The sequence below is a fragment of the Chelmon rostratus genome, chromosome 8 (assembly GCF_017976325.1).
Source record: "Chelmon rostratus isolate fCheRos1 chromosome 8, fCheRos1.pri, whole genome shotgun sequence".
Classification (NCBI taxonomy): domain Eukaryota; kingdom Metazoa; phylum Chordata; class Actinopteri; order Chaetodontiformes; family Chaetodontidae; genus Chelmon; species Chelmon rostratus.
The window spans coordinates 8,809,387-8,827,712 of NC_055665.1; the positions used below are offsets into that span (position 1 = coordinate 8,809,387).

Genomic DNA, 18,326 nt, shown 5'->3' on the forward strand with positions numbered 1-18,326 from the left:
CTGTGACGTTGTGTGGTATCCTAGGGAGGGGATAGAAAGAAAGTGCTAATCATCCAAACATAGGAATAAGGCTTAAAATTGAACACAGGTAAATATATTTTAATGTCATTTACTTTTAGTCGATTATCTTAAACGTTAGCGTGTGAGTTCATCACTTGCTAATGTGAAACTTGTTATCCTTTCAGGGGACGATAGGTTATAGCAGTTATCGACAGTAAACAGGCTAACGTTACTAGCTAGCTCTCTGGCTTTGCTATGAGCTAAATTGCTGCTAGCTAGCAAAGCTATGCATGTGTAGAGAAATGACTGATAGTTGAGTTCGCTAGCGTATAGCTAGCTACCTAACGTTCATTTAGCTTTCTGGCGCTCGCAAGATGAGAACAAAAATGGTAACTAGGTGTCTGCTATGTTGACTATGTAATCAAGTCACATGGAGTTAAGAAGCGGTAATAACGACATACGTATTATTTAAAATAAACAAAGTAGCGTTACGGTTTCATATCGGTTAGTAGCAGCCAGCTAGCAACATATCTTTGAAGCTAGTACCGATGTGACCAGTATGCACTCTAAAATAACGTCAGGTCAGTAGTCTACACATGGTTACACAGTCTGCTAATGGTGTAACGTTAAGGGTAAGTACCTCAGTACCGTCACATTAAGTTAGGTAAACATTACTTCATTGCCAGTCGAGTGAATGGGGTTAAACTTGGCAGTTCCTGCGTGTTCATCAGGCCACTGTGTTTGTAAACCGAGCACCATTGCATACGTTAGCTTGCCATGTCGAGTCTGGAAAAGTTAACTGACATTGTAGTGTGAGTGTGGTATCTTTTATGCACGTTACTCACAATGTTTTATAAAAACTAGCCTGAGGAATTGTAATCGATTGAAAGTCACCAAACGTGTAGGTTTTCTTTTATTAGGCTGAGTTTAACGTGTGCTGTCGCGTGACTTCTGTCATTGTAATCAGAAAGTTCTAGATCTCGGTGTGTACTATTTACCGTTGCTTTACAAAGGACCTTTCCGGTTTTTGATACTGAAAATAATTAACTAATTTCCCTTTGATTTGCACACGGAAGTCTACTTTAGGAACAGACGCACGGATCTACTTGAGTGTTTTGTATTGTTAATGCTGCCTTCTACACATGGTCCACGTTTTGGGGCTCTATCTAGCCAGTTGTTGGTAATGGTTCTTGGCTGTTAGAACAGGCCTTCTGGCGGTGCTTTCTATGTACATAGTACGCAGTGCACAGGTGCTATGATTTACATTTATCAAATATCCAAGCTGAGCTCTTAACAAGGCAATATGACTATTTCGAATAGTCGCTCACACTAGAAACTATCCATACTTTTCAGATAATTTGGGACAGGTTATTTTCATAAACTGAAATTAATTTGGGACCCATTCTGTGGAGATGGGTCTGGCTATTGGAGACAAGGGACAGGTTTGCTTACTGTTCAAATAGAAACTGAAGTTTCATACATCACATATCTGAAACAATCCACCCAGAAAACGTGAGGTCTTCCCCAACTTTCTGTTCATTTATATTTAGACTTCAATCTTTTCTGTATGGCACTGCCCTTTATTAAGTCAGGTTTTTTATTTTGTTATCAAATCAAACCTTGCACTGAACTCTGATTGCACTGTAGTTTTTTATTCTCCTATTTATTGGGTTTATTAAATTTTACCCATCTGTCTGTCTGTATGCATTGTCTTTTGTATGACACCATGTGCTTCTCTTATATCTATCATAATGGCTGTTTATGTCTTATGTAAAGTCTTTGAATTACCTTGCCGTTGAACACCTTTCTTGCCTTGAATTTACTAAGTATGCAGCTAAATGTTTGTAAGGACAAAAATAATTTTGCATATTTAATTTCCAGGCTGTAACGTTAGTGTCAGTGTGCAGTCCTCCTTGCCAAGGAAGGAGAGGCACCAGGGACCATGAGTGAGAATGGCCCTCATACAGAGGCGCCCATGTACTTTGAGGTGGAGGTGGATCACCTAGAGCGGGATGATGAAGAAGAAGAAGATAAGATCCACTTTGACAAAGATGATGATCTGATTCCTGAGCCTTCGTCATCCTCTGGTCGGGTGTACGACCGCACCACAGTGCTCATTGAGCGCGACCCCATCCGACTGGATGAGGAAGGCGAAGAGGAGGGTCACTGTGGAGGGGATGAAGATGGGGTCACCTTCCTAACTGAAGGGGAAGGTGATGGAGATGAGGAGGAGGGCTCACTCACCTTTATGACTGATCCTGATGGCATGTCACAGGGTTATGTACATCATACCATTTCTCCAGACCAGATCCAGTTCACAATAAATCCAGGCTCTACCCCCATGCCACGCAACATAGAGGGGGCCACCCTCACCCTGCACTCTGAGTGCCCAGAAACCAAGCAGAGAGAGGTAAGCCTCAATAATTGCAGATACCTTTTATTTTTAATATTTAAGACAATACTATGATTTCAATAGGCAGCTTTGTTTTGTATTAAGTTTTTTTGTTTGCTTCCACTTACTAACATATGGTGTAAATTCATTTTCACATACCAGTTGCAACACAGATGAGGGTACAATATGGTCAGTAGAATGCGCTCACTATTACTGCTGAAGTAATGCTTGGATTTGTTTGGTTATTGCTGAAGTAATTGCTTGGTTTTGTGCGGTTATTGCTGATGTTATTGCTTGGTTTGATATGTGGACAGTCTTTCAGTCTTTGCAGCTAACTGCTTAACAGAACAGTAGATTGTGTTTAAAGATTTTTCTGACATGTTGAATGGTCTTAGAAACCATGAAATGCACAATGTACCAACACTGGAAGTGTTTTTTTAACATGCATTTTCTTGGTGAAATATGAAGTTTTATTGAAAATACATTGATGTGATAGATGTCTTTCAAAATGAGCTTCCCTAGCAGTTTGATCATGGTTGCTCTTTTGGCATAGGTAGAAGTTAACATCTCCATGCACCAAAAAATTCAGCTCATGACTCTTAGTGGAGTCACCCTGCTTCCACAATATTTTCACCCAGTGCTAGACTTTGGCTAAGCCCACTCACAACCCACTCTGCCTCCTAACTGTGTTCATGTGGTGAATCTGCCATATTTTGACACCTATCCCAGCCTAATTAGTGGAAGTGAACTATAAAACCATCTGACAGCAAGTGTATGCTGGTAAAGCAGCTGGTCCTTGCTGAATAAGAGGCAGGGTGGTGAAAGAAATAATGAAGTCCTAGTCAACAACTCAGTCCTTTGTTAAGCCAGTTGTTTCAAATGTCAGATGACACACACTATAACCCCATCAAGAAAAACACCATATGTAGTTGTTGTGACGAACACAGAAAAAAGAGGTTGTTAATTATTGAGCATTTGTGTCAACATCTATTATGATGAAGTTACGTCTACAGCTAGATGTGAATAGTAGCATTATTAGATGGGTGGAGTGCTGGAGTGTATGCTGTGTTTTTCCCTAATGTTATTAACACAGAGGCCTCACAAGGGAGTACTTCCTCTCTAGTGATGGTTTTAATCTTGGTGACATAGCCAGTGTTGATTTGATCGATGAAGATAAAACAAGGTATTGCTGTTGGATTGATAAATTTGTTAATTGATGTCAGCCCAGTTTTCAAACACTGAGAAAATGTTCTTGTTATTTTGTAAACACTAAGAAATGGATTTTATTTGAATTGGAGACCCCACTGCCCTCACCAGCAGCAGCAAGAAATATAAGGAGAAGGAAAATTTCATGAATGCTATTTAGCAATAGAAACATTCTGGTTCTCTTCTATTGGGAATTTATGGAGAGTTTGTGATACCTTTTCTTGTCGCGTAAGTAGTAAGAAAGTGCACAAATAGTTAATATTTCCAACAAGACTGCAAAATCAGAATGGTGCAGCAGTGTTCTGATGGCTCTGAGTCACAAGAAAAGGACAGACAATTCTTGGTGATGTATCACTTCCCCTTTTGTAGTGAAAATGATCTCTTGACATGAGGTTGACGGTACAGGGCACTGTCTTTGAGAAGTAACGTGCCTGTAAGTCTTTTAAATACACCAGCATAATATCACTAAACAGACGTGTGTGTGTGTGTGTGTGTGTGTGTGTGTGTGTGTGTGTGTGTGTGTGTGTGTGTGTGTGTGTGTGTGTGTGTGTGTGTGTGTGTGTGTGTGTGTGTGTGGAAGTTGGTTGGTGTTACTGCTGAATGCTGAGTGCTGTATTTGTTTGATCTGTGTGTATTGTTAGATTGTCTTGTTCACAGTCATTGTGTTTGCAATGTTGTTTGGTTGGTTTTGTTTGATTAAACTGTATTGTTGTCTTTGTCATTGCTATGACGTTATGACTTGATTTGCTATGACATTGTTATGATAATTACCACAGGCAAAAAATTAATTTCCAAGAGGACAATGAACGATAGCATTCACTTGTGATACTTCCCTAAAGGCAAGTGTGCATGCCAGAAAATGGAAGAAACCTCAAAGAAAATTAAGCTCCTGATGCTAATTTGGCAAATATTATTTTGGTTTTGCACATAAAATAAAGCCTTTATGTAAAATCACATTGTGTAGTAAATTGTGTCAGTGGCATGTGCTGCTGATGAGCACACTGTGGTGCTGTTTGTGCTGTGTTCATTCAAATAATTCTGTATGACATAGAAAAAACTATTTTAACCACCCTGCCTTTGAAAAGCAAGAGTAGGGAGAACCCAAAAGTGGCTATTTCCTTTGAACAACAAAAAGGAAATTCTAGCCTCCAGTGCAACAGGTGTCAGGAAAAATTTCTAATTACGAGCAACATCAAGCACTTCGTGACATTGTTGTAAATACTCTCACACAACCATTTAATTTGTAATGAAGTGGTCTTTTCCACAGTGCATGTGGGAGCCCAAAGTGTACATTGCTCTTTCACAATGATCGAACTGATGGTGAAGAGTCACGATGGTGTGGGAGATGAATTCAGTACCAGGCTACAAGCTTTAGCGGACTTCCCACAGTGGCTTTGCATAGATGTTTGTTTAACAAATGATTTCCCCCACATCCTAGAATCTACATGAATGGGCTTTGACTAGTGAGAGTGAAGAGAGTGAGGCAATCAGCTATACGTCACTTTCTCTATATATTTAACAGCTAAGAAGGTTTTTTCTTTTTCATGGTATGATTTTGAGTGTAACCAAGTGTCTCCTGAAGTGAAGCATGTTGCAACAGTTATTTTCCAAACTGACAAAGCTATCACTTAAAGGATAACTTTCGTTTTTTTACAACCTGGACCTTATTTGTAGCATTAAATACGCCCATTTACTCACCCAGTCAACTTTGGTGGCAATTGGAGTCATTTTGAAGAAATTAGCCCCAGAGGAGCGGCGTGTATATCCGTATAATGCAAGTACTCGGGGCATCCACGTGCAGCCTCTATAAACGCATAATCTGCGGCGAAACTCGTTCATATTCCAATATTTTGTTATGATATGCTGGTGCTATTCCCCTCTGAGCCCTTGGTGGCATGTTATCAACATCCGCCGTCTCTAGGCAACTACCTCTGACGTGGATGATGTCATTACCCAAGCAGCCAGCCACAACACGGCTGACTCTGCGGCAATCGGCTACGAATACGCAATAACGAACCATAGCTGTGCCAAACTACAGCTAAACTAGCCGACCGCCGGCTCAGAGGAGAATAGCACCAGCATATCATAACAAAATATTGGAATATGATCGAGTTTTGCCACAGATTTTGCGTTATATAGACGCTGCGCATGGATGCCCCAAGTACTCGCATTATATGGATATACACGCCGCTCCTCTGGGCTAATTTCTTTAAAACGACTCCAAATGCCACCAAAGTTGTCTGGGTGAGTAAATGGGCGTATTTAATGCTACAAATAAGGTCCAGGTTGTAAAAAAGGAAAGTTATCCTTTAATGCACCAAAAAAATGTTTAACATCAAGAACAAACATGCATATTCACTTAAGCACTTAGTGTATTATCAGTTTAGAATAAATTGTTGAAAACTTTGTTTAAATTTGGCATTAGGCATAGCAATGGTTGTATTTCTTTCATGTAAAAGCGTTGCAGTTTCATTCAAAATTCTCACAAAACAAATATCCTGATCTCAGATGTCAACAGCACCAAGATTTCTTGAATTTAAATTAAATGTTTGTTTATTACTGTGTGCAAAATGACATTACATTAAATAAATTCTCTCACTCATGCTAATTTTCCCACTTTGCTGGCTACTCATACTCAGGGCCCAGGTTAAACATGCAATCTTTCATCTTCACTTACACTTATGTGAAATTTTATGGTAGGATATTTTTTTAATGTGTATTTATTTTTTGATAAGATCCCTAAAGAGGAACGGGATAGTAAGTTACAGGAACAATGTTAGCTGGGACCGGGATTTGCTTGTCGAAGTGGTCAACCACAAGTTTCCTCCTCCTGACCTTGTGTTCATTGCAGAATAGCCTTTTTTGTGAAGGAGAAGAGAATGGACTGCTTTTATTCACATTGCCCCAGGGCTTTTGTGTGAGGAGAGAGCAGGAGCCTGCCCCACTGCAATGGAGATTGGTGCTGTGAAACAGAATTGGAATGGGGTATTGCATGGGGGTTTGTCATCATCGCTGTCCTTTGTGCACACCCATTTCATGTGCTGATGGGTCTGAAAGGCCACACTGACTCAGACTGTGACTTCACTATAGTATGGCAATGCTGATTATTACTGAGATGAATTAACAAATTACTTTCTCACAGATTAAAGACTATTTAATGGATTTTAAAGATCGGTAATGTTATCTTTTGCCTTAGCTTCAGGATGATTTCCTACAGCAGAGTTACCCCATGTTTAGGTGCTAATTTCCCCCTCCTGTGCATCCTCTATCAGGTGAAGCGCTACCAGTGCATGTTCGAAGGCTGCACAAGGACATACAGCACGGCGGGAAACCTGCGGACACACCAGAAGACACACCGAGGCGAGTACACATTTGTGTGCAATCAACAGGGCTGTGGAAAGGCCTTCCTCACTTCATACAGCCTCAAGATCCATGTCCGTGTTCACACCAAGGAGAAGCCGTTTGAGTGTGATGTGCAAGGCTGTGAGAAGGCCTTTAACACCTTATACAGGTAAGCCTTTACACAGTTTTGTTTTATTTTATTTCTTGTCATGGTGCTGTTTTGAGTATTATGACACTGTAGGTTCTGTTTGCAGTGTCTAGTTAAGCAGCCCTCAGGTGTCAAAAGAGGTGGTTCACAGGCCAAAAAACGCTGGGAAATTGTAATATACATAACTAAGTCAGTTGTAACACAGAACAGAGAAATGTCTACCTTTTATACTAGTAATAGAATATGAAGACTTACACAATATAAGTAATTACATATAATTCAAATGTATTTCCTTATGTTTTATATAGTGGTGTGATGTGTGCTGGCAGTTCATTTGACTGACAAGATAGTATTAGTATTTTGAAGTATAGTCTTTGCAACCTAGAAATCACAAATTTCACTTGTATTTTCTACAGAGGGAAATTTGTTTGGTCAGATATGCAAAATTACACAGAATCAGTACAAAAATACACAAATTAAAATGGTAGAAATTATTCATGAAAGGAACAATACCAAGAAAAGGCAAAACATTGTCACCTCAGGCTGGTGTGTCCTGTATTTTGTTCCTACCTAATTGCTAGCTACATTCTAATTACCCATTGTCTGTACATCAGGGGTCCTCTACATTTGTCGAAGGGCCAGAATTTTTCTCAGCACATAGCGTGCCAGACATTCAAATAAAAACAATTACGCCTAATTACCTTTCATTGTATAGTATTTTCCCTTTTTTATGAAATTAAGAAATTAATTTTATTAGCATTTATTAGTGTGAACACACTCCTGTAAAAAAAAAACCCATCTGTAATGATAACTAGATACTTAACTAAATGCTCTCGGACCTCTCCCAAGGAGGCAGTCAGCGCTCAATGTAAAACCCACAGCTCAACTATCAATGAATGAGTCCTTATCTCAACAAAAAAAAAAAAACATCTTCAGGATCCCAGGAAGCAAACAAAAATACTCAGTTTGAGACTCAATACAAAAGTTGACAAACACAAATAAACGCAAGTGATGCCTCATGCGTCTAATAGACAAGCTTAGTGATTCTCCGTCAATTCTTGAGTTACCTCTCATAGCCCGGCTAGTGTGCTGCTGTCAGCTCTAGGAAATGGGCAGCTTGGCAGTGGAGGGGTTTGATGGTGAGTCCACAAAGTAGAGAGGATGGAATTAGAAAACAATCAGATTCTATACAACATGCAAAGTATGAATTACAGACTTTTTGGCTTGTTGCCAGGAGTAGGCAAGATAATCTACAGGATGTCCGGGGCTTCTTTCAATGGTGGATAACTTTTGATGTACGCATGTTCTGAAATTGCTACTATTTTGCTGGCCGGCAGGGAAGCTTTGGCAGACCGGATGTAGCCTGCAGGCCACCAGTTCACAATCACTCCCTTAATTAAAAATACCTTTCTCTAATCCACACACCTAATCCACACACGCGCACATAATGTGGGAGCATTCACATCCTGTAGTTTTCATCTCACTTTGCAATTTTCTGCTTCTTTTGACTCAGCTCAAAATTTTGGTGAGGCGGTGAATTTGGTCATTGAAGACTTATTTAAAACGTCTGAAAAGTCTTAAATTGATTGATACTGCAGATACTTAGTATCTGTAGTTTTACATGTACACAAAATATTTTTGACACTTTGATTTTCACTATATCCAATTACAGTTTTATTCTATCTTTATGCATTTGCACATTTAGATTTTGCCGTGATCTGAAGCAGTCCACATCTTAGCCTTGTGGTCTGTTTTGGTTGAGTTGCTATGACAACATGACAGGGGCTTGGTGGAGCTGTACCACTGCCATCAACTCCCTGTCAAAGGCTGTTACTCAGAGCAGCCAACCAATGGCACACATGGGTGGATTCTCTTGTCAATAAAATTGCTTTTCACTCCTCATCTTCCATGCCACCCGGATTCTCCTATACGACCACTGCCAAGAGAGTGTTTGTACTTTGTTCCGTTATTTTCCTTGTCTGACTAGATTCTGTTGTCATCTGAATGTGGACTCAACTGTCTTTTCCATCTGCTTTTTAGGCGTTCTTAAGGAAACAACATATGCCATTTAATGCCACTGTACTTAGTTTTTTTTTCTCTCTGCGGGGCTCCTATTGTGGTTTAATGAAACACACTTGATTGTCTCTGCAGACTAAAAGCACACCAGAGACTTCACACAGGCAAGACATTCAACTGTGAATCAGAGGGATGCACAAAGTACTTTACCACACTCAGCGACCTGAGGAAGCACATTCGCACACACACTGGGGAGAAGCCATTCCGGTGAGCATTTCCATTATCACACCAGGTTTAAGATACCCCTAGTAAAAGATGAAGGAACTGTGATACTAACAGATACTCACAGCCAGCTCTTTTCGTCCGTCTTAATGTTTGCTTTTCTACACAAATACAAGACTAAATACTTTCATAGTGTTTGGGAGCTGCTTTTTATTCAGGGCTTTACTGTAACTGGAAATTCATCACTGTATTTGCATCTGGTTTTTAGTTTCTGACATGATTTCTTTTGTCTTTCTTTGACTTTAGATGCGACCACGATGGCTGTGGCAAAGCCTTTGCTGCAAGTCATCATCTAAAAACGCATGTACGGACACACACAGGTACATATTACACATATTTGTTTTATGTAACCTTGAGTTGTCAAGGGAAGCTTGAACAAGGACGTGTTTATTTTGCAGCTCTGCCTGATTTGCATTTACATTGTCACCAGTGCCTCCCACACATAGTTAACCAAATAGATTTTCACTGCAGCCTGGAACATTATGTGGTATTGTGGTATTTACTGTCTTCCTTTCAGAAGTCAGTGTATAAATGCAGTTCAAAGAGCAGTAATTAAAAAGACTGTGTCCATGTGCACTTGTATTGATTGGACAAATAACTTCCCTAATTGTACCTGGCTGTGCTCCTGGACCTGATGTCTTAGAGGATACTGTAAGTTTATTAAATTAGCTTCTCAAGTTCTTATTTTGAGATGATGTGTCTCGACCATTTTATCATCAAAATAACATTTAAATAAATTGAAAGTTCCCTAAAGCCAGGTCCTTTTACCAGCTGCTTGTTTATGTGGTCAGGGAGGGGAGTCAGTCTTCCCAATGTGCCAGCTACTGAACAGATAGCTAGCTACTCACTCATATCCAGGTAGTTTGTTGTATGTGGTTCCCCATATGTAGTTTTTTATATGGGTGATTCTCACAAATTGTAGATCCAAAGAACTTATAGATCAGACCAATTTATCAATCTCATTAAATTAGTCCTGTTGCAGCGATTGAGAATTGATCTTTGTTGTTAATGCTGTATCCTGTCCTGCTAGATGGGAAGAAAAATAAAACATTAGATTCTGTGCTAAGGCTTTATTGTTTTATTGTTTTTATTGTAACACAGGTGATTACTTTTTTATCACCAGGGTGAGGCTTGTGCTAACTGCTGTAGTTCCCGCCATATTGTTATAGTCTATGAAATAACATGTAGATACATTTTTGCTATCTGCAGTTGGTCATTGTTACATTTTTTAGTAAGATCTCAAGATTCTCAAGTTAAAAAAGTAGAAACTTTTATCTTGGCAGACTGTTAAAGATGAAGCTGTGAAGATTAGCTCTCACCTTTCTGTCTCTACTCGCTCTATAGGGGAGAAGCCATTCAACTGTCCCAGTGATGGCTGTGAGAAGACTTTCAGCAGCCAGTACAGTCTGAAGAGTCATATCCGTGGCCACGACAAAGGACAGCCCTTCAGCGTCACCCTCACCCATCCGCTCTCTGAAGTGAGTCACAGTCCAGCAGCTTCTCAGACTGCAGAACACTTTGTCACTCAGTGTTGGCTCGGAAGTCATGTTCTCGAGCAACATGACACTGCGGTCCTCATATTATTCACTTCATGAAAACCATGTGAATGTACAATGCCTTTTGATGTTGGGGGCATTTCTCACACAACACTTGTGTTATGCTTTCACTCACATATGAGACGTCTTATTACTAGATGGGAGGCATTCTAGAGAGCATGCTCATTGAAGAAAATCCTTTATTTTTCATTAACACACAGTAGATGTTGCATTATTTTCCAATTTTGCTCCCCTATCTTGCATGACTCAGCACTTGATCCCACAGCAGTGGCAAGTATAATTAGGTCCCATTCATCTGTTAATTACAGGATGCAAATCACTCGCTGTGCCTCAGTGACTTGAGCCTCATCTCTACAGACTCAGAGCTACGAGAGAACATCCATAACGTAAGTCTGGCTTTTTTCATCAGCTTTGTCTAACAGACACTGGATTGAAGATGTTTAGGAGCTGCCAAGATAGTCAGTAAATATGTCAATTAACAGACTATTTTTTATATTTTGATACCTAAGTTCAATTGTCACTGTAATAATAGTTGAGGTTAAAGAAGAGTTTCCGGCTGTTTTAGTACTTAATAAGGTCACATTTATTTAAGTTTTTATTTCATTACAGGCTCAAAATCTGGACCTCAACAATGTGACCCCTGTGAAAATATTTGAGCTCATGTTCCAGAGTCCTGAAAATAGTGTCAGCCAAGATGATGCCCATCCCAATGGTCAGTACATTTCAAAACCTGTTAGCATGAATTGTATTGAATGTTCTTGTTCACTTATGGAGTTCTTTACCCCCCTCCCTCAGAGAGCCTTGCCGAACCCTTCAACCCAGAGACCTCTACTCGACCAGTAGTGACTGATGCCTCGTCTCTCATCTCTTTCTCTCTCAATTGTACCTCCTCATCTCCCTGTTCCCACACAACTGCAGTCATGGAGGCTCCTTCCCAGCTCAGTCAGAGCTCTTCCTCTCAGGCCTCCACCCCTGCCTCTGCCACCGCTACTGTCAGCTCCACGCAACCTCCCCCTTTCATGCAACTACCTGGGCCTCAGCAGATCTCTGATGTGCCTGCCCAGGCTTCTGCCCAAGCAGCAAGCCATATCACACCCCAGCATTATGTGGCACTGCCACCCACATTCCTGCAGCCAGATAGTACCACCCAGACCACGGCTTTACCACAACCCATCCCTGTTCCTCCTCCAGTGGCTCCAGCACTGACCTCCACACCACCGGGCACTGCTGCTGTATCTGTTGTTGCAGCCACCACAACAGATGCTCTGGCAGCTGTGGCTCAACCTGTGCCTTTGGCCAACAACCCTGTCCCCAACTCTGGCCCTGGTTTGCCTACCACTCCTGCCACCATCACCATAGCTCCCACCCAGAACCTGCTGCAACCCAGCCTGGTCATGTCTGACCAGAACCTCCAGTGGATCCTCAGCAGTGCTGCCAACAGCCAGCAAAACCCAGAGCAAGCAGTGAGTAATGCTCTCACACATTGTTTGCACTGAGAAATGGTGATTTGATTTGTACTCGTGTTGATTTTGTGGTCCATTCTTAAATTTAAAATCACATTCTTACATGCATGAAATTAGGGATTTCTTGGGTTTTTCCTCTACTTGTAAGCAGACTAGCTAACTACATTGTGCCGTGCACATAAGTGATTATAGAAAAACTTGAATTAATGTGCAAAGTCATGCAGTGGGGAGTTGACTTTTATCAGTGTGTTCAGCATGGACTCAAAATAGGTATTACTTTTTATCACTACTACTTTTAATCCTGCTTCTTAACTGTTCATTCACAGTCACATCAAGGGGCTCCAAAAGTGGAAAAGGTTTTCTTCACGACAGCCATACCAGTGGGAGGAAATGCTGGTCAGTGAATTATTATATTTCTTCATGTTATGGAGATTCGCCAAAAGGCTGTAATGAAATCGTAAATTTGCTTTGACATCCAGTGCTGTACTTAGCTTTGATAGGATAAATTAAATAGTAGATTTCTATCCAGAGAGCTCCACTAAGATACCTCTGCAACAATAGTTTTATTATACAAATGCAGTTCCAAGATGCTTGTGCTCAACTAACGCTCAGTGCTAGAACAGTTGAAACAATATTCCATCATAATAATTTAGAATAAAATTGACACAGGACATGAGCAATAACTTTCAAAACATTTGGGAACTGTAAGTATAGTTGGGCAGCCTTGGGCTGGAAATTATTGGTTTTTATGATTCAATAAAGAATCAAATTAGGATTTATCACTTAATTTATGAAATGTAAGAAAAGAGTGAATAAAGCGAATCATAATCTCCCAGACCTCAAGAGTCGTCTTTGAATTCCTACAGTACAAAACCCACAAAATGTTAAATTTAAAATAAGATAAAGCAGCAAATCCTCATGTTAGAGAGCCTGAAGTCAGAGAATGTTTGGCTTTTATTTTTGCTGTTCAACTTCGTATCCTCTTCACAAGAGTCATGCCTGAGTATCTCTTGTTTGCACTTGTACTCATATGTTAACTGTTGGAGAAGATTCAGTACATCACTACACGTGTCATTAACTCTTGTCCTCTTCTCAGTCCATTTCTCCTAAGCAGTCATTTCTCAACCCTCACATTTGCCTCTAACTTTTTCTTCTTAGGAAAGCAAATTATTAAGGATTGCTATCCACATTAGCCACTTTGCTTTGTCCTCTTTTTTTGTTTTCAGTTAACTTTAAATAGTGTTTCTGTTTTCAGGCAACTCAGTCCAACAGATTGGCCTCAGCCTGCCTGTCATCATCATCAAACAGGAGGAATCCTGCCAGTGTCAGTGTGCCTGCAGGGACTCTGCTAAAGACAAGAGTTCAAAGAGTGCCTCCTCTATTGTTTCAGCCCCAGCACAGCCGCAACCATCACAGCCCCCGCCTCCCCCACCATCACAGCACCCAGAGCCTCAGCACCATCCAGCCACCTCGTCTCCCTCATGCTGCCTCCCTGAGTCTTCCTCCAAGGTGACTGAGGTGAGGCTGGAGGCCCCCTCTTCTTCTTCCTCCCCCTCAGCTCAGACTTTCTCCACGATAGTGAGCAGCACTGCCACCAACCCTCCCTCATCTGACGGGTTGGCCAATATGGATGTCTCGGACTTCCTCTCCCTGCAGAGCCCTGAGACAGCTGCCAACATTGAGGCTCTGCTGCTGGTCACTGATGACTTCAACATGGCCACTGACGGCAATCCTTAGAAGAGCTGCCTTCTGAGTCTGGCACCATGTGTTGTCTGATGCACCCACTCATCCACAGGCATCAATTCCACCCACATCTCGAGTCATTCGCCACAGTGACGCCTCTTCTTTCTCCCCATATAGTGTGTACATCAAACCCCCTGTACCTGCAGTGCATTCTGTTCTATGTGGCATTGCGCAACATATATACACGAACTATGACTAATTTTTCTGTTGAGTCTCATTGCAGTAGTTGAGTTTTTAAAAACAGGATTAGTTTGCTTATTGAGATTTAGCAACATTAAGGCTATTTAATGCAGGGGAAAGGCAGTAGGTCCTTTGTCATTATCAAACTGTATATAATAACCCACAATATCCACTCTGAATTGATGGAATGATACAAATGAGTGTTGTCCAAGCACTGATAACTTAAGAGTTCCATTTTCCTGGCTTGAAGGTCACACGCCTGAGCAGGAAAACAAAACTTGTCTGTATATCCTTGTACTGTACTACAGGTCCTAACAAATGCTTAAAGCTGGTATGCAAATGACCAGAATGCACTGTATATTAGAGGAATTGCTATAATTTTATCAAACATCGCACCCAACAGGAATTTGAAAGGGTTGGCCACATAGATCCTCGTAACGCTGTCATACAATATGATTTCCTCAGTATTTTGATATGCTGGGAATATTAGCGTAGTCCAGAAAATGTGATGATTCTTTTATACTTCTTTTGACAGTTATTTACTAATTGACAAAAAGAACCTGTGACCAGATCTGCCTGTCTTTTTACGTGAAATTGAGTCAATACATCAAAAAGTTGCCTGTAACTTAAACTAATTTAAAATTGTACATGTTAATTTATTTTAATGCTTGATTCTTTCGTTATACTGGTAATATTATCTTCAAGGTAGCAGAGAAATCTATTATTAATTTATTCCAATCACATGGTGTATTTTTAAGTAGAGCTGTTTTTATGTTACTGATTTTTTTGTTTGTTTTTTTTTTAAGAACGTAATGGGTATTGCTAAAAGCAAGTTTTGAGAAAAGAGGCACCTATAGTAGACTGCACAGTGAAGCAAATTATCCTCTAGGATCTGCTTGTTTGCAAAAAGTGTCCACAATGAAACAGTAAGGAATTACTGTCAACATCCCATGTTTTATAGGGTTGTGACCCTCTCAGGGATGCATCAAGTCATAACTGATCCTGGTTCCCTTAATTTGTTCCTCAGACATACGTTTTTCTCACCAGATGCCCCGGTCTTGCAGTAGCCCTACGTTTTGCTGCACTCTTCCCTGTTTATTGCACACTAACTTGTAAAGTGAGTAATCTGACAGCTCCTTCGCTGAGGTGCCGCACCACTTCAAACTTTTGTATACAACTGCTGTAAAGTAGCATTTAAAAGATGGTGTCCTGGCGACAGTGTAAATACAGTACATTTTAGTGTAAACATCTTTGGGAAACTTGTAGATTATTCTAGAATTTGTATTTTTGTATAGACTTTTGAATAACTAACTCTCAGAGTTTGGAGCTAATGTATCCTTGCATTCTTCCCCCAGCCACATTTATGCAGAAGAGTTTTTGCTGTGTTTAGTTGAATAGTTCTACTAGCAGCTGGGCTTTTGTACAGTTCCCATCGAAACAAAATATATGTAATACATAGCCTCCTCCTCAGAGTATAATTTAACAGTATTGTTTCACATGGGACACAATGCAATGATAGAGCGAATACATTATGCCCTGTATAATAGAGTGTAGAGCTACTTGGCCTTACAACCTAACTCTTCTATGAGCCTCCTTGCCTTGACAGTCTCTGCTTCAGACTTGCCATTGACATGCCAACACACTCATCGTCATTGAGTCTCAGGCAATCACTTCCAGCAGCAGATCACAATGAGGCAAAAGCACTGAGACAGAAAAGCTTATGGTTTTCCTAGAATCTGTATTGTTTTCCAGCTGTTTGTTTGGAAAGTCATTCATGGATATGCAGCGTTGCTAAAAAGAACATATAATCAGCTGCATGAAAGATGCAGTCGATGTGATTTTATGTTTTAGGTCCAGGTTGTAGGATTAAAACCAAACTGTTGTGCACGTAACATAACATGTACTGCTTTTTTTTTTTTTTTTTCCTTTGCCATAATTTGGGTGGAACGTTCCCTTGATTCATATTTGCCAAGAAGGCAGTGAGATATTTAGTGAAAGTCTCCAGTCACACATTTTGTCCTCTGAACCATTCCACATATGCTGTATTAGTGTCTCCACTCGGCTCCATTGGATTGCAAAATGGTAATAATTTACTTGCCATTTCCCCATTAAGGCACTCAGTGAAATTACTGCCAGGAGTCAAACGCATACCATCGATATATCTTCTCATACATGCATACTGTCATTGAACACAACTATGCAATTTTAAGTGTGGCATTCATAAGTTTAAATACTGACTCCAAGACTAAAAGATCATTTATTCCTCCCTCCTTTAAATGATATTCTGCTACAACCGTATATGCAGAACTCCAGAGGCAAAAGTTGACGTTTGAATGCACACATATTAAGCATGCTCTTTGAACTCCGGTGTATTGCATTTCATTTTCCACATTTGGAGTGGTGTGAATCTGGACTTTGTACTGTATCCAACCAAGTAATGTTCCCATGAATGTTGCACCACAGCTTTCCTTTTACATGCTGTTAAAAAACTGGATTTGTTTGAAGGAGTACTTAATGAATTATTCTGTTTTAAGAATTTTTTTTGGTCAAATGTGTTTTTTTTTTGTCCATCCTTTTACATACTTTATGCGTAAACATGTTTCATTTTGCTCACTCCGTTTTATGTAATCATCTCAGCCTTTAACATATTTAAATTAGACATGTGGATAATCTGTTGGCTCATGTTCACCAATGAAAGTCAAACTTACAGCTGCTGATATTTGTTTTAATCAATAAGCAGAGAATTTTTTTTTTTTTTTTTTTTTTTTAAACTTGTGGCCCAGGTTCGTCTTTCTGGAGGTTTACCAGAAATGGGAACATCAGCAAATCACTGATGGTGACATTTGTTTGGAAGCACATTGTTAGATCACAAATGTAAAGTCAGAGTATTTATGGAAATGGAAAATTTCTGCCATCTCCAACATGTTTCCAATTGGGCAATATTAAAAAAAAAAAAAAGCAAGGGAAACTTTATGCTTCCAAAGGAATGTCTTGACACCCAAAGAGTGAGGAATTCTTGAGGATTTGTATTTTTTAAAAGAATGTACAATGTGAAAATGTTTGCTTTTGCTTGTTTCATATAAAAGTATTATAAATAACTTTCTGAATTGAGAGCAATATAATAAAACCTTACCCTTGTCACTGAAATGTTTCTTCTGCTTAGTAAAGTCTTTTTACAGTTAAATTGACAGTTCATCTTAATAGAATTTATTTAAATAATACAATCAAATAAAAAGGCGGTGAGATAAAGACTGTTGCACTTCTGGTCACTTCTGTGGTGGTAAGGACACATCCTGGAGAGATTTTTTCTGCGGAACATAACCAAGATTAACTTTCAAAGTCTGCAATCAGTCACATGGGTGTGAGAAGAGAAAAGAGCTCACCACTAGAATGTCACTTAAGTCCTTCAAGTCGTTCAGGACTCGGTTGCACAGGGTGATCTTCTCAGACAGGGTCACCAGTCTGTCTTTGACTTCCTCCAGGTTCTGTGGAGGACGGAACATGTTGGTCTTCAGGTAGTTTGGCCGGACAGCCATCAAAAATTCAGCTTCATATCGTGTCTGACCTGTTTTACCGGTGAAACGCCCTCATCAGTCTGCAGGGTCATTGTGTCTTCTGTACAATCTGTAACTGTTTTACAAACATACTTAAAGATTTATTGATAATGCAGCAACTAAGCTGAAAAGCTGCTTTTTTTTTTCTTTCTTTTTTTACCTGTGTCCGAAGCCATGACCACAGACATGTTATTGTCCTCTAAACTCTGCATTTCCATATTGTGTGTGGTTTTAAGCAGGTGCTCACAGGTGGTTTAAATTTTTCTAATTAATGAGTAATGGGCAGGGCAGACTCAAAGGTTCATATCAGTATAAAAATGAACAATAATAATGAAATAAAATAGCAATAAAAAACATAAAAATAAAATGTTGTTTAATAACATCAATTGGGTGATTTTAAAAAAAGAAATCACCATTTCAATTCTGTAAGGTCCAAACTTTCCT

At 39.9% G+C, this 18,326-nt stretch overlaps 1 protein-coding gene across 2 annotated transcripts; it reads left to right on the plus strand.

Annotated features, from left to right (window-relative positions):
- The first annotated feature begins 9 nt into the window (after positions 1-9).
- Positions 10-17,475, plus strand: mtf1 (metal-regulatory transcription factor 1). 2 transcript variants are annotated; one of them, XM_041943123.1, is made up of 11 exons: positions 10-88; positions 1,882-2,410; positions 6,871-7,109; positions 9,240-9,371; positions 9,633-9,706; positions 10,731-10,864; positions 11,251-11,328; positions 11,552-11,654; positions 11,738-12,405; positions 12,732-12,801; positions 13,661-17,475. In XM_041943123.1, the coding sequence occupies exons 2-11, from the start codon at positions 1,943-1,945 to the stop codon at positions 14,140-14,142; spliced, it is 2,448 nt and encodes an 815-aa protein (XP_041799057.1). In that variant the 5' UTR covers positions 10-88; positions 1,882-1,942; the 3' UTR covers positions 14,143-17,475. The 2 variants fall into 2 exon arrangements, with proteins under 2 accessions (XP_041799057.1, XP_041799058.1); XM_041943124.1 differs by having other exon boundaries at positions 11,861-12,405.
- Positions 17,476-18,326: the final 851 nt, after the last annotated feature.